The sequence below is a fragment of the Apaloderma vittatum genome, unplaced genomic scaffold, assembly GCF_000703405.1.
Source record: "Apaloderma vittatum isolate BGI_N311 unplaced genomic scaffold, ASM70340v1 scaffold2366, whole genome shotgun sequence".
Taxonomy (NCBI): Eukaryota; Metazoa; Chordata; class Aves; order Trogoniformes; family Trogonidae; genus Apaloderma; species Apaloderma vittatum.
Window position 1 is genome coordinate 54,249 of NW_009722097.1, and position 16,178 is coordinate 70,426.

General features: G+C 37.7%; 1 protein-coding gene across 2 annotated transcripts in view; it reads right to left on the reverse strand.

The window, feature by feature from the left end:
- GLDC (glycine dehydrogenase (decarboxylating)) overlaps positions 1 to 7,585 on the reverse strand; it is a 32,897-nt gene extending 25,312 nt beyond the window's left edge. Inside the window, exons 1-5 of one of the 2 annotated variants that reach the window (XM_009871624.1) lie at positions 7,449 to 7,577; positions 2,075 to 2,239; positions 963 to 1,020; positions 306 to 307; positions 121 to 268 (exon numbers count right to left, since the gene is read on the reverse strand). In XM_009871624.1, the coding sequence (XP_009869926.1) occupies positions 121 to 268; positions 306 to 307; positions 963 to 1,020; positions 2,075 to 2,239; positions 7,449 to 7,513 (438 nt within the window). In that variant the 5' untranslated portion in view covers positions 7,514 to 7,577. Of the gene's footprint in view, positions 1 to 120; positions 269 to 305; positions 308 to 942; positions 1,021 to 2,074; positions 2,240 to 7,448 lie in introns of both variants that reach the window. The other variant, XM_009871623.1, reaches the window with a different exon arrangement.
- Between the last annotated feature and the right edge of the window lie 8,593 nt (positions 7,586 to 16,178).

The following is a 16,178-nucleotide window of genomic DNA, read 5'->3' on the forward strand; positions in this document are numbered from 1 at the left end:
TATCAACTGCATGGAGCTGAAGAGTAGTACTTTAGATGAAATCTCAGGTAACAGTTTCTGTAACCCTGGCTGTCTGATGCATCAGACTGAAATATGTGAGAATAACAAAATTTACTTTACCCCATTCTGATGAGCTCTTTCAACAAGTTCAGAGAAGTCTTCCACCTTCCCTTCAGTGTCCGGATACTGAAATAATACCCCACTGACATCCTTTCCATTGAAATCCATCTCATGGGGTAATTTGAGCTCAGTAATAACACCTGTGTAACTGGGAAACAAAAACATGCAGAAGACAACATATTCACTTCTTGCCTTGGAGTAATACTTAATATGATGTTTCCATGGACTCTTCTCTTTAACATACAGAGAGCTGAACATGTTCCACAGTGCTACATATTGAGAAAGTTTCATGTGGTGATATACAGTAATGAACAATAGTTGCATATGATATCATCATCGGAAATATGGAGCAAAGCAGAGCAGAAGATGCATAAGCTACCTGATATCAACATTCTGCTGCTTTAGCATGTTTAACTTTGAGAATCAAGTCATATTTTTAAAGGAGCATTATTTTAATCTCTAAATTAGAAATTAATTTAGCTTTCGCTAAAAGAGTTTTGCTATCTAGCGTAATTAATTACCTAGTTAAAAAAATAATGAATTCAATAACTAGATATATATTTGCACGGCCAACTTCAGGAGAAAAGTGAATATTTTCTTTTTAGCAGATGTTTAGTGTCTTTTTAAATACCTTTAATTACTTTGCAGTTGTATTTGAATGCAAAATTAGAACCAGTGCCAAGTGTTGACAGAATTCTGCTTCTATTTTGCAAAGAAAGCACAATTCTATATTCCAAAAATGTTAGGTATGTGGTGAAGAGGCAGAGATAATGATTCAATGTAAAGTGAAAAGATACGGTGGAAAGTGGAGAAAAACATTACTTCGCTCTAGTTTGGACGACAGCTATAGTCTGAGGGTGGCATCGGGCATCTACATAGAACTTCCTTCTTTTATTGTGCCTGTTAAAAATAAAAGGAAAAAAAAGGGTTACATATAAAGAATATATTATTTTCCATGGAAATAAAATTAATTGGTTTTCTAAATATGAGTTTTCCTAAATTAAAAGGCAGTTCTAAATTTTGGTTATCATAACCACATTAAGAGTTAGACTGAATGAAGGTTCTGGTCCATTCAAAACAAGAAATTTCATTTCAGACACTCAGATCAGATTCATATGTCACAAAAATTAAAATAGACCATGAAAAAGAACAAGCAGCCAACTTAAGAAGCTGTAGGAATGCCTCCCCACATACTCTTCCATACATGCTTTTTTAAAGGAATACAACTGTGGTCTTTAACACAGATTTTCAGTGTTGCCCTGGATAACCAAACACAAGTCATTGAAGTAGTAAAATGGAGACTGAGATAATTGCCTAGTTTTCTCTGGTAAATGTGATTTTATGACAGACTGACGCTTTCTGCAACTGAATAGTTACAACACAGTCTTTGCTGTGTAATCTCCCTCTTGACACACAACCATACAGTTACGTTCAGTCATTTCTCAGATTTGTTTCCTTATCTTCAAGGGATAGAAATGAGGCAGCCTGGCTGTTAGTCCCCTGCATCCTCATTCCTGCCCCTCCTGAAGACAGGAGGGACATTTGTTTTCCTCCAGTGCTGAGACACTTCTCCGAGTCACCACGATTGTTTAGAGATAATCAAGAGTGGCCTTGTAATGGCATCAGGCAGCTCCATCACCACTCAAGGAGGCATCACACCAGGGCCCACAGACTTGTGCGCGTCCAGTATTCTCTAATCTGAACCTCACCGACCAAGGGCCAGTCTTCTTGCTCTACTTCACCCCAGTCTCCAGGTTCTTGGATTTCTTAAGGCTTTAGATGTCTGACGTTCACATCAACATTGAGAACTCTGGTGGCTTAACAACATGGGCTACAACATGCTCACAGTGAAAACTTCAACTCATTCATCTATTCATGCCTAAACAGGAGAGATGTCTTTCAAACTCCAGAATACCTTCCTGCTATGATTTAACCATACATTTACGCATAGTACCTGTGACATAATTGCATGGCTTCTGCAGCAGCTGTACCCTCATCCAGCAAGGATGCATTGGCCACATCCATTCCTGTGATATCGCATACCATAGTCTGGTAATTTAGCAGGCTTTCCAGCCTGCCCTGGGAGACCTCAGGTTGGTAAGGAGTATACTGGGTAACCCTGGAAGAAAAGAGTTCTGAGTTTGTGTCAGGGAAAATGAATGACAGAAATACGTAAACAAACTACATCATTGGAAAAATAAACTGCAAAGTGTAATTCACTAAAAAGAAAGTTTGTTAGAAAACAGTTATTTTAGAAGGCTGTATGTATAACTGTCCTGGAAAACCGAGAATATTTTCTCTTCATATTGACTTGGTTTTTACAGAAGAATTCTATTCCTCCACTTAGAAAAGAGAAGTAACTTCTAAAACAGATGCGTGTGTGGGTGTGAGTGCACCTTGGAGAAGGGAGAGGGAAAGTAGCACTGAGTGTCTGAGAATTGACTCAGGTGATAATATGCCAATAAGAATGCTTAATTCAATCCTGTCTAGGTGTTGCCAGTATCTTTCAATATAATTTCTGAAGTCCTTCAATTGCCAAGTCTTCTCCATGCTTCTGGGAGGAAAGGCTCCCAGCATTTCACAGGATCGAGCTCAGAAATATGCAACTTTTTGTGAAATTACAGTTTTCATGTTAGTGAAGGGAAGTGAGACTGATATGAGTTGTCATTTGGAGACAACATATGCAGCTTCTTAGAAAAGTCAACAGCCTAAGCGAAACACTCCATCATAGTAGTCCAGAAAAACAAAGCAGCATGGGTCCAGGGAAGAAAGGCAAGAACAGAGATCAGACTCTCCTCTCACTTCTGCACGTTTGGGTATTGGGTTACATGATGGTTTGACCTTACATGAGTTTGAATTCAGAGCAGTGGCCAGAAACAAGTGGTAAGTGGGCCAACTCAGGGCCTCTGGTTTTTAGCAATGGAAGAAAATAACTGTTCTCTGAAAGGGTGGTAGTAAGCCTTAGACTTCTGAAAAATGCTTGTAGGTGAAGACATGATCTTCAAAGAGAGACTGAAGTATTTGGAAACTCAAATTGAAGTTTGAACAAGTTAAAAGTCAATAGAAGGTGAGTAACAAAAATTTGTAAAAACAAGCCGCAGAACCTGTGTTACAAAGTAAGATGAGAGAAGCAATAAAATGGTAATGCAAACGAGAATGTAGGAAAAAAGTCCCACAGAAGAGAATGGAAGAGTTACAAAGAGACAAAGCATCTTTCTTAAGATGTGAGTAATGTACAAAACTCCTTACTTGAGAAGAACCTCATTTTCTAAGATTTTCTAAGATGTTCTTACATAGTTTGAGAGAGGCTTTGCAATGAATGCTTCAAGGCAGACCACACAAATCAGCAACCCAGAAATCTATTTAAAAAGCCTCAAGAAATTCCACTTTTATTTTATGCTCAAATTAAATTTTAAATGAAATTTTTATATTTTGTAAAGTGAATAAATAAATGCATTCTTAAACTGCTACCAAGTAGCTGTTAATTTGATGATTCCCTTGAATAACCTCAATCCTACCCCAGACAGTTGGGATAATACACTATACTAAAAAACAGAATTAATGAAACTTTGTGATTTTGATATTATGATTTTGAACGGTAAAACCAGCTGAAGCAAACCCAACCAATTTTGGAACAATATAAAAAAATTCAACCAAGAGATCTTAAATTCCAGTATTGCTGCAAACTATTGTGCATGAAGTTTAACAGTTGTAAGGTAAAGACATCTCTTATAACATAAAAACTTTTATTTTAATACGTTGCTTTTTAAAGGTTGTCTGGCACTGTCTAAACATCTAAATCTTTTCATATAATAATTCGGCCTCTGCACAATTTCTTCAAATAAAATAGGTGGCTATAGCCCGCATTCTTGACTTCTGCCTTGAACTATACTATACATGTTAAGTGATTTTTAAAAGTAATTTAAACTCTTTAAAAGTAATTTCTAAAGTAAACTTCTACATAAATCAGATCTTTAAAAAGCACACTAAACCATCTCTCATTCAAACCCCTTTCTGTTCTGTTTAGGTTCGTTCAAGTGGCTATTCTGCATGTCTTCAAGTCCAGTACCAACAATATTAAATTGAAAAGGAAGAGTTAATATTATGGCAAGGAACCTAACTACAAACTGCCTCTTGTTGAATCAAATCACATGAAAATATGATCTCCGGCCAGCTCTGTCCTGACCGTAAGTCCTTCTGCAGACAAATGCTCTCAAGCTAATTAAGGCAGACTGGTCATGACACAGAAGAAACCTTCCATAAGAAGTTTATGGCATCTTTCTTGAGCCTGTGTCTGATCCTCATAAGTTCAGTAGTAAGTAGCTTCATTTTTTTTTAGCTTTTATAACTCTTTCTTTTAGTTTAATGTTTCACTCTTTTCATCATCCAACTCTCAAAAATACTTGCATGAATACCAGCTTTAAGATACCAGTGAAAGTTTTAAAAGAGAACCTGCAATCAAAGGAAGAAATATCTAGGAATCATGCTTTCAGCTGAACATCAAGCTACTTGTCAAAAGACCTAGTTTATGAAGGAGCAGAAGTTTTCACATTTGGATGTTGGGTTTCTTCTAGATTTAGCAACAAAACAAACGGACTACACATTAAGACTAATCCCAATTTATTTCTTCATATACAGTAAGCGCTAGGCAAACAGTTCACCACAGATCTTCTTTAGTGATTTTTTTCTCTACTTTGACCAAACCTCTGGAAAGTTAAAGTATTCATAATCAATACAATACTTCTGTTATAAACTATTTTCTTGCAGATTTAGACATCTGCAGGTATCAAAAAAATAAGGGATGCTTATCCTCCACCTTCTGTGCCTAAGTCACTTCCCTCACATAGGAGACTGGAATTTTAATTGCAGCACTTCAGGCCCACAAAGGAAATTTCTCTGCTTGCTCTCTAACTTTCAATCACAGCATTCTTTGGATGAAAAGTTATCTGAAAAATTTCTGGCCCCAGTGTTCTGAAATAACTTCTTTCATGAATACAGAAGTAGTAAAAAATGAGATTCAGACTTAAAAGAAAAGGATGCCTATGCTTTTTCTAAAGCTGCCAGTACAAGAAATTCCTGAATGTTGACTTCCCAGGCACTTAATAGTGCATAGTTTTGGTCAGACAGTTTTATCTCCCAGCACTTGAGCTATTCAGCTCTCATTGTGAACAGAGATATTGTAGAACATTGTCCAAACACTTAAAAAACACTCCAACAGTGCTGAGTATTTTCTTAACAGAATCTGAGATTTGGTAAGACTTCTGCAGTAATCTTCTAAAGAAAGTGGTGTCAGTCAGTAGGTTCATTTTCAGCTGAAAACACATTTTGTTCTAAACAGTTTCTTCATGAAATTTACCCCTTTGCTTCTTAGACCCTCCTAGCAAGTCCAAGCATGCTAAATAGTGTGAAATCCTTCACTTTTGTATTCACAGACTTCTATGACCAATCTTTTACAAACTTACATTGTATACCAAAACAAGCCTTGCTCTAATGAATGCCAAGCCGTGAGAAACTATGCGTCACATGAGAGAGGCAGAATTGATCAGCAAAAATAAGCCTGAGCTGGTGGCATTTTCCTGCAATGTTCAATGGCAATGTTAAAAGTGTGTCGGCACAGAAGGCAGTACACATTCGGGAGACGCTAAGAGAGGTTTGATTTCTTAAAAACCTTCGATAACACCTGTATAGCTGCTTTTGCATACAGACACAGACACCACCTCCCCAACAAATATTTTAGACTTCAGTTTAGCCATCTAAAAGTTTAGCTTTTAGACATCTAGTTGTACTTTATTGGCAGCTCCAAGAACAGATTTCTCTATAGACTCTCTCAATTGTTTCATTAACACTATACAATTTTTTAGGATTTAAAAATGTGCACTTCATTTTGGCCCACTTTTTAATTGTCATTTTTTTGCCTCTAGCAACTGATCATTTGTTTTGTAGCACTGTACTGAAATACTTAGATTGCCTATGTTGCAAAATGTGGGAGGAGATAAGGCCAAATAAAACTTTATATAGAAGCCTTGCACAGATTCCTCGAGTCCAAACAGTGCAACTTTTTCACGAGTTCAAAAGTTTGAGATTCTCCTAGAGCACACAAGTCTAACATAGAATTGGAAGTCTCCGGAAACATAAGCCCATTCACAGCAACCCAAAGTATAAAAAATACAGGGTCCAAGTAACAATGGCTTTTGACACTGTTAGGTTAGGATTTTTTATTATATATATATGTAGGTATATATATATATTTAAGCTTTGAATAAGCTTTTATTAAAATAAAATTTACTCAGTTATTTCAACACAGTAAAAAAAAAAAGGATGTTACTGACTAGAGATAAGGGAACTTCTAAAGCAAATGAGACAATGCAGGGTATTAGCTGCATTCAGTCTGTTGGAAAGTGACACTCCACATTGAGTTTATAGTTAGTCTGTTGCATCAGTTTTGAGTTACCTTTCTTTAGAGAAATGTCAATGCTAAATGAGTATTTACAATCAAGCCTTAGTGCTTTTGTCAGCAGAAGCCCATGGACAGACATTCTTATTTAAATTAATGCTGTTCATAAGATACAAATCAAATGCCAGACCAGCACATTAAAAGTCAAGTCTGTCAGACAGACTATTCTTTTGCCTGTCCCAAAAAACTGAAACGTGAGCTTCGTGATGAGAATAAAGTACATTCTCAGTTTCTTCCTAAATGTTATCAATTATTGCTGTCTACCTGTTTTCAGGCACAAGTGAATTATTCGTTCAGACAATAACATACTTCAGGGATACACAATCAAACTCTCAAAGTTCTGTGGTTTTGGAAAAAAAAAAACAACCAAGAAAGAATTACCAAGAGAAAAGCCTTTAAAATATCCAAGGCTTCTTACTTCCTCCTAAGAAAACCATAATCAGAGTATTGCATAATATTTAACTACCTCCACCCAAAATTGCATACACCAGGGGAGGGGGGAGTTGGTTTAAATTTAGGCAGAAGTTAGGAAAAAATTACTTTAGTTTAGGATTTAAATCCATACGCTTCTTTAAAGCAAACAAATATTCTTAGTTTTGTTCACAATGAATAGGAGATGTGGATAGTATTCATAAAAATCAATGAAACACTCTAGAGAAAAACCATCTTCTAAAGACAAAAGTAGTCTTTTTATCCCCTCTAGCTTCAGCATGAACAATACAGTTCCTATACAGTAGCATGCACATTAGTATCAAATATATGAAAGCATTGGTCAAAAAACAGTTTTGGGGTCTATTTGTCTAAGCTTATTCATAAGATGAACTTCAAATGTATATTTATACACATGCTTTTAAAAACAAATGTGGTACATTACCATCCTGCGTTCTCCAACAAATTCCGTGCAATGGGATGAGGCAGCGAGCAGTTGTAATAACCCATGCCTATATAAGACCTCCATATCTTGTTCTTGCTTGCAATACCATATAGTGTTTCAAGGATTTCATTTTCACCTAATTGAAAAGAATTTCAGAAAACTACAGTTACATACAATGCTAGCAGCTTTTAACTGAAACGACTTGTACCCCTGTGTAAAAAAAACATGCAACATTGGTGATGCAAGTATAAACAGTGGAAGAATAAAGCACAAACCAAGAAGAGTAAAGATAAAATAATAGGCTAGTAAAATATTCTGAGGAAGTTTAAATTCTGCCAAAATACTGAAAAATGCAACAACTGAAGAATATGAGGGTTTCAACCAACATGGAAACAACAGTGACAGAAACTGCTCTAGATGAGTGGCTTATGGTGCCCTTTTCGACTCTTGCACATGTATTAAAATTTCTCTCAGAAGGCACCTTTTATTAGCTAAACCTTGCAGAATCAGCACTGGATGAAGTCATAGCCATGCACAACTAGGATTTAGTGTTTCTATGAGAACTATATTTGCAGGAGCGGGGCTCACACCAAGAACCCAGGAGTAATTTCTTAATATTAAAAAACGTTATTTCCTCACATTTTCCCTGAATAGCTGATAAAATGAAACAGTTCTTCTAATTAAATTTTAGTATGCTTCACCAGTTTATTTAAAGAAAAAAAAAAAAAAGAAGCATGACTACAGTATTTCTAGCTTAAGAAACTCCATTTAAGATTAACTTTTAAATGAGTGCCAGCCTAGCTTGGAAAGATTACAACAGAATTGTTTCGAAGTGTTCAGACAGAAAGTATTTACACTCCTTTCCCCAACTATAGTTTAGTCTTTGTTCTTGATTCTACATACTTCTCTGTCCTGAAGGCTGTGCAAAAATTAAAGTCAATTTGCTCCTAATAGTCAATTAATAACGCTAACCAGCATCCGCCAAAAATATATGTTTACAAAATATACGTGAAAAATATACGTGAAAAATAGACTTCAGAATATGGGGCTACAAACCACCAAATCACTGGTGGCAAATAATTAGGTTTTGAATTTATTTCTTCTGCAGCCATAAACAAAGATATTATAGCTTTAGCTCTGATGTCAAAACTCACCTTTCCTTTTCTTTTTACTCGAAGTACTACTATTGCATTCCATGTATAAAGAGTTCATTAAGTCCAATGGTTTTCAGTTAATTTCTTCCACAGTCACATCATACCTAAACACTAAGTTATTTTTTTACTCATCCTCAGTTCTCACTTCAAAGTTCATTTATTCTCTGTGTTTTACTCAGTGTTACTATTACATTTAATGTATAAAGATTAATTTCTTGGTTTTGGTAAACCGTAATTTTTTTCTGGACACTCAAGTCATGTGTTTGTTATAGTTCAACTCAGCAACATTCAGGGCAAAGTTTCTAAAGTGCAGTGAGCACCTCCACTTTCCAGTACTCCTCCCACACAGTTTATTCCAGGCAGATGCACTTGTTCGTTTATTTCAAGTGAGAGTTTTAACACTGTAGAGATCTTCCTCTACACTTGTAAACCAGAAGTTTGATGAAAGACAGAGTGCATTTTGAAAGAGAAGGCCATATTCTTGCCGAATTCAAACACATTAATAACTTTTTTTTTAATGGTAATGAATTCTCTTGCTTAACTCCAAATGCAGTTTAAGGCAGTAAGTTGGCTATCATTTAACTTGCTCACTAGTCCAATGTCACACAGAAAAATGCACTAAGAGTGCAATTTCTGCTGTAAACAAATACCATAAACACTATGCTATTTCCTTTGTCTGACTGGATGTTTCTTCTAGAGAATTATCTCTCAGCAATTACAGCTAACAACTATCACACGAAGATACAGAACTTGTGCTACAGCGCTCTGAAATAAATCAAGTTGCAAACTGATTCAAGGCACAAAGCAAAAAGCCTGCGGAAACTGCAAGCAGTTTAGCTAGCAACTAAGCTGAAGAAGAGCAGAACCGTATCTCACCTAGAAATACTGTGCCAACAGATCGCAACGCTGAATATATTTTTAATTATTACATTTTCATGAGATACCTGTGAAGACAGTTACACTATTAGTTGTAAGCCAGGTGGTGAAATGCTGGAGGGCACACTATCCACTCCTCCTTCACCCGACTTACCCAGCTCCTTTGGTCACTACAAATGCAACAGCAGCAGTACAGCTCAAACATACATCTCCCACATTCGGCATACCTCTGACAAGACCTGGGATGGACGCTCCTTCCCCTGTGCCTTCCACTGCCTTCAAGTAGTTCAGGACAGTGTGTCATTAGAAAGAGAGACCATAAGGAACTGCGCTTCTGAGTAACGGAAGGCAAGAGCCCCTGATCTGTTTGTACAGCCTGGCTTACGTAAGATCAAATATAAGTCCACCTAGATTTACGATGATTTAATTTTCATTAATTCAGTGTTTGCCTTATATTGGTATGGTTCTGAGGTAGACAAGGTTGAGAGAAATTAACACATATGTTTGTGTCAAAAGATGGGAGAACTTGGGAATGAAACTATTCTTAACAGCATCTCCAGCACTGACAGAGAGGAAGGAGGAGACAGAGCTGGGCTCTCACAGCGCCATGTGCATAGCAGGAGGGCGAGAGGCAGCGGCATAAACTGAAACACGAGAGGCTGAAGGTAAGGAGAAGACTCCTCCCCATGAGGACAACTCAGCAGTGGAGCTGGGTCTCCATCCCTGGGGGTTTAAGGCTTTGACAGGCTGAAGCCCTGAGCAGGCTGGTCGGGGACTACAGCTGAGCCTGCTCTGGGCAGAGGCTGAGGACTTGTCAGGTCCCCACCAGCCTGCACAGGATCCTCTGTCTCTGCCAGGAGATTTAATTCCCACTCCATCAAGCCTACCTTTTGACAGTGTATTCCCATAATATTATTTGTGAAAGGGGTCTAACCTTATTGGTCACTCCATGAATAACTAAGGCCAGTACAAAAGCAGAAGAAAGATAACCACAAGAATAATCTTATGTATGTTTAAAAGAGAAAATTACAGACTTAGGGGGCCGGTTAGCTCAGTCGGTTGAGCGTGGTGCTGATAACACCAAGGTCACGGTTTTGATCGCCGTTCGGTCCCCATGTGTTGCCTGATCTAGTTGAGAGGTGGCATCCCTGCCCATGACAGGGAAGTTGGAATAAACGATCTCTAAGGTCCCTTCCAGCCCAGGCCATTCTATGATTCTATGACTTCTGCTGTATGCAGAATATACCTTGGAGAATATGTGGTGGAAACAGTGTATAGTTGTAAATAATTTTTTATTTGTTTAAAGCTAAAATATATGAAGAATGTGATTTTGGCAAATTTCAATACATACGTTTGAAAAAACAGTTTGCAAGATGTTGCATTGGGTTACTGATACTTTTTTTTTTTACTATTTCTTCCCAGAAATGGGTGAAATAAAGAAGCAATATCCAAAATGAGGAAATGAAACAGAATGAAAAAAAGTTTGCTACAGTTAAGAAATGGCTGGAAACTGGCCATCACACTCAGCTATTTGTTTCCAGTTTCCTAACACAACATGGTTGAAATGCATTGATGTTGAATTCATTTTATTGGATGTACACTGTAACTTCTTTAAAAACTTTGTTCAGCAAAAATAAAATTGCCAGCTAAGTCACTGCAGTTGATCTTTATTGCCCTCATCAACTCTTTAGATAGTATAATCAAATACAGTAACCAGAATAAAGTTCACTAATCTTACAGTACTGATATCTTAGAACTGTGGAGAAAATTCACTGAGGCTCCCAACAGCAGTTCTGTGAGGGCACTTCATGACTGCTGCACCCACAGGTAGAAAAGGCAAAATATATCACAGAAACATTAAGATGGAGTGAATTACCAGGTCGCAAAATGATAATACTGTTATTTCTGCTAGTGTTTTTTTGGTTACCATGGTAAATTTGCCTTGAACTTGAGATACCTGCAAAATAATATGGTACTCAGAAAGAGGGAGAGAAATCAAGACAGAAGGAGCTGTTTGAGTTGTACAACTTAAAGCCTGCAACACAAAAGGGAGGAGATTATTTGATACCATTCCGTTCTCATTGTGTCAGGTCTTAAAAAATCGTAGCTTCTGAGATCAAGGAAGCAAGATCTTCAGAACAGCTGATATAAGAAAAAGGGGATGAATTTATTTGTCTTGCTTTAGCAATTAATTAAAACTCTCTTAAAAACAAATAAAAATATGAGATTACTTTGAAGCAGAACAGTTCCAAAGCACTGTCAGGGCACATAATAATCCTGCAGGACAGCACAAGAAAAGTGCCTGTTCCAGGCGCCAAGTCTGATCAGCAACTTCCCAAGGGATAGGAGGAAAGCCAACACCACCTGTTGCCCTGCCTCCTCCTCCTTTTCCTCCGTTCAGCTGAGGTGACTGGAGGATGCTGCGAGGAGTGGGGAGCAGGGGCTGAGAGCCAGTAGCATCCCTTCCATTCCTCCCTCCCACTAAAGGCCTGCTGCCTTCGGGAAGAGGAGCAGCAGCCCCAAAGTGTTGCAAGGAGCAAAGTGTGAGGAGCAAAGTGCTGCTGGTGGTAATGCAGATTCCTGCATCCCTTGTGGCGACTGGAGGATGAAAATTACCCCTGCTATTGATGTCCAGGGCATACAGTGTGGACTCCAGCAGCTGGGAATCTGAAATGACTAAATGAGCTCTAAAAAGCTGACTGACATCGGGAGAGGATTATAAACTTATCCAGAATTAATTTTTAAGGAGCATTTTAATTACAAAATCATAGTTAGATTAGGAAAAGAACAGTTAAATCTGAAGATACAAATAGCCTTTCTTACAATATGCCTGTTTCTGAGTAATATCGCTTCTAAAAACATTTAGACCAGAGACCCAATCAGCTTCTTACGTAGATTTTATAAACTAATGTTTATAAATTCTAAAATCAGAGAACATAACTGGGAATATTTTGGAAAAATAACCTGGCAGGGTTTGTAGACTCATTTTTTCCAACTAAAATTCTGAACAAAAAGGCAGAAATATGTAACATATGTAAACAGCCTACCCATTAAACAAAGATGGACATACAATAGCAACATTGCAGGGATAACTACAACTGATGCAGACAGTAGGTTTGCAGGGATAAAAGAAAGAGGATTACTCTTATATAAGATGATCTGTTCTTTTACTTCAAATGGGTCAATCACTACATATGTGCTAAAGCACCTTCAATATCTAAAGAATAGCTGATTGTTAAAGTTTACCCACTGTGACAGTGGGGAAAAAAGCTCTGTAATACCAGCTGATCGCAATTAAGTATCGAGCAGTTGTCTAGCCTTATTGCAAATATTAACTGAACAAAAGTTACATGCCAAAACAACATCTTCCCTTAACTATATCCACAGAAAAAGCTGACTGTAAAAAAATCCCCCATTCCAGAATTGGTTGTGGTACAGAATTGCAATTTACTGTTACAGATAATCAGACATTTTGCTGTTTCAGCCCTGATGGCCTTCAATGGCATATTCAGGTAGTTCTACAGCACTGTCAGTGGCAGCGGGCACTTTTAAGATTACTTTTTTTTTTTTTACTCATAAAAGGGATGCAGATACTTCTGTCATATTACGTACCAAAGGCAGCAAATTATTTCAGAAGCCTTTTAGCACAAGCTGCATCCCTTCTCTCCTCCATCACTGACCACATCTGTACAAAAAGAGATCTACTAATACAGAAACACTAACAAATAGTGAAAAAGTATTTCTAGCATAGGATTTACCAAAATGGCTTTTTCATTCATACAAAAAAAAAAAAAAAAAAACATACGTCCAGTTAAGGCTAAAGGCTTTCTCTCTCGATATATTATGTCCTTCAGGGAAGCAATTAAGCTTGATTCTCCTGCTAAAGAGCTGGACTGTGCTAAAATGTCTAGGAAAGACACCACACATAAAAAAAAAGATTGTGCTTTGACTGCAATCAGAGGGTTTATTTATGAGCAGTGGAATATGCAATATCATTTAAAACAGCTCTTTCATATAAGCTGCATGCACAGGAGGATTTTTTTTAAATGGCTATTGCATACACACAGCCAATTGATTTTTTGTCTTGTAGAAACTTGTTATGTTACGAAGAAACTGTAATGCAAACTAATATTGTCTATTTTCACACTTAAAATTTGAAGATATGCAATATATCACACCTGAGACAAGATTTAAAGCTATAAAAGTAAAAAAAAAAACCCCAACAAACAGAAACATAATTCTAGAGACATACGATATGCACTACTTAAGGTGTGTGTATGGTTTTCTTGGACTGTGTATCTAATTTTAGCTGCATTGACTTCAACGAGAATTCACCGCAAGCTCAACTGTGTTTCCTAATACAAAGGAGTACCTCAAGAACAGCTGATCCGTTCAGCTGCACTCTTAACCTGTGAAGTCAGTATTACTGTGGTTTTCAATTGAAGTTATATGCAAAAGGAGAAGTGTACATTGAAACTATTAGCAATTGCCATATTAGAAATTTTATAAATGCTGAAGTTGAACAATACATTTTGAATGGCTTTGCCCTGTTCTTTGTTTGCATGTATGAGTTCGGGTGATGGTGGTAGCAAAATTGTCTTCAAACAAATAAAAAGAACATGTTTAAAATAGAATGCAGTTCTCATCACACTTCCCCTTTAATACAAAGGATATGATGGAGAAAGAATATCATAAGCACATAAGAAATCCCCGACTAGAAAGATGATGTTCTAATGGTAACAATGAAACAAGTTTTACTCTGATTACAGTGTCCTACATACAAGATGTTCAATGTGAAGTTGCACAACTTTAATCTGAAGCTTCTAACTTTTCTTTAACACACTGGGGAGTTTTCTGCTACCAATGCAGTGGAAAACTTGTGATAAAAATATACACTTTAAATTACAAAAGACAGTTCATCACACTGGCTGCAGAAGAAAAAGCAACAGTGTGCAGAAAAAAAATTCTCCATTTCCTGCAAGCACCTCTTTTGAAAACTCAGTGTTGCATGCTGTGCAATGTGAGAGTGCATCACAGTCACATTCTTTCAAAGTTTACTCTAAGAGAACAGGAACAGCATAGCAAGTGGAGCAAAATGCCAGTGAACTAAATACACTGCTAGCTAATGAGGTCCTGTTGCACAGTGAAAACTTGCACACAATAGAACATAAGCTAATGCACAGCAATGTAGGAGATACCCACTTCAAAACTGCTATGCAAATCAGCACGAGAATATTTAAAACTGCATCAAAATTTGACTTGAGTTGACATCGCCAGTTTAAAATAATTGTACGTTATTGAAAACTAATGTCCAACTGCACTGTACCATTTTTGCGTTTTAGTAATGTATACTATTAAAAAATAAAACAGAAGGATTTTTAAAAGTAGTTGTTAGTGATAATCTACATTTAACCCCTTACAGACCTAAAAATACAGTAATCTAAAAAAGTTCTTTTCTCTGATATTTGAAAAATCACTCATTAGTCAGCAGTGATTAAAATACAATATTCATAGGAAAATATGTCAAATAATACTTTCAGCAGTTATACTGACAGCATAAGGTGATTAAATTCCACTTCTCTACCCACTCTCCCCATTTTAATAAGATGGGATGTTACCAAAAAATAAAATAAAGCACCACCGTACTGATAAAACACTTTAGAAGTAGAAAGGTTCAGTCAGCACTGTATCCCTCCTGGCTAGAATCTGTCTTTTCGGGTTCTAGTTTTCCTGGCTGTTCACTGTGGCGCTGCCTCTCCTGCGTGATGTCATCCTGGAGTAACCAGATTGAACTGGCCGGGAACCTCACCGGAGCTGCAGGCCTGAAGTTTACACTCAAATTACAGTGCACGGATGAGCAATGAAAAAGAGCCAGTGAGAGGGTTCAAATTTTCTACAGATCAGGCAAAGAATCTTGGCACAAACATGAAGCTAATACTGATGTAATTGACTCCATCATCTGAACGGCCACTGGACTCTGTTGGCTTCAGTGGAATTCTTCAGCTAGGTGCATTTCTAAGTGTTTTTAAGTGGATTTCCAGCATGATGTTCATAGATCGCTAACAAGATCGCAGTTACGCACATAGAAATTTTATGCTGTGATTGCTAACTTTAAAAAAAAAGTTAAAATTTAAAAGCTCACCAAATCGCATCAAGTTTTCTACAGCAATTTGCTGAATTACTGTAGTGCTGTAATTGCTGGCTCATATGTTTTGTATTCGTGCAGTTCACCCGTCTCCCTCCATCAGACAGATTCAAAATGCTGACCCTTAGTCTACTGTGTATTCATTGGATGGAGACACGCGTTTTGCTAGAACACGCTCGTTATTATTAAGGGGCGCGGGTGAGCAACAACAAAGAAACCTACACAAACATAAGAGCCAACAGCAGACATCGGCCCGTTTGAAGCTACAGCCTACCCCAAGGGGACGATTTTTAGATGCACTTTCCCCTCTGTATCGCTACCGAGTTAGTCTGTGATGATTAAAGTGTCGGGGGTGGTACCGCCTCGCTTATTTGTCTTAGCCTGCACTTCAGCCAGGAGACTTCGTTACACGTTTCAGAGGGGGCGCTCCGAGAGGGAGGTGGGGAGGCAGCACCCCAAATTCCCCCCGCGGGCACTGGCGGCCGGAAGGGGCCGGGGTCGGCCGAGTTGCGCCGGGGAGGCGGGAGCGGGGGTGGGGGCGTGTTCGGCAGCACC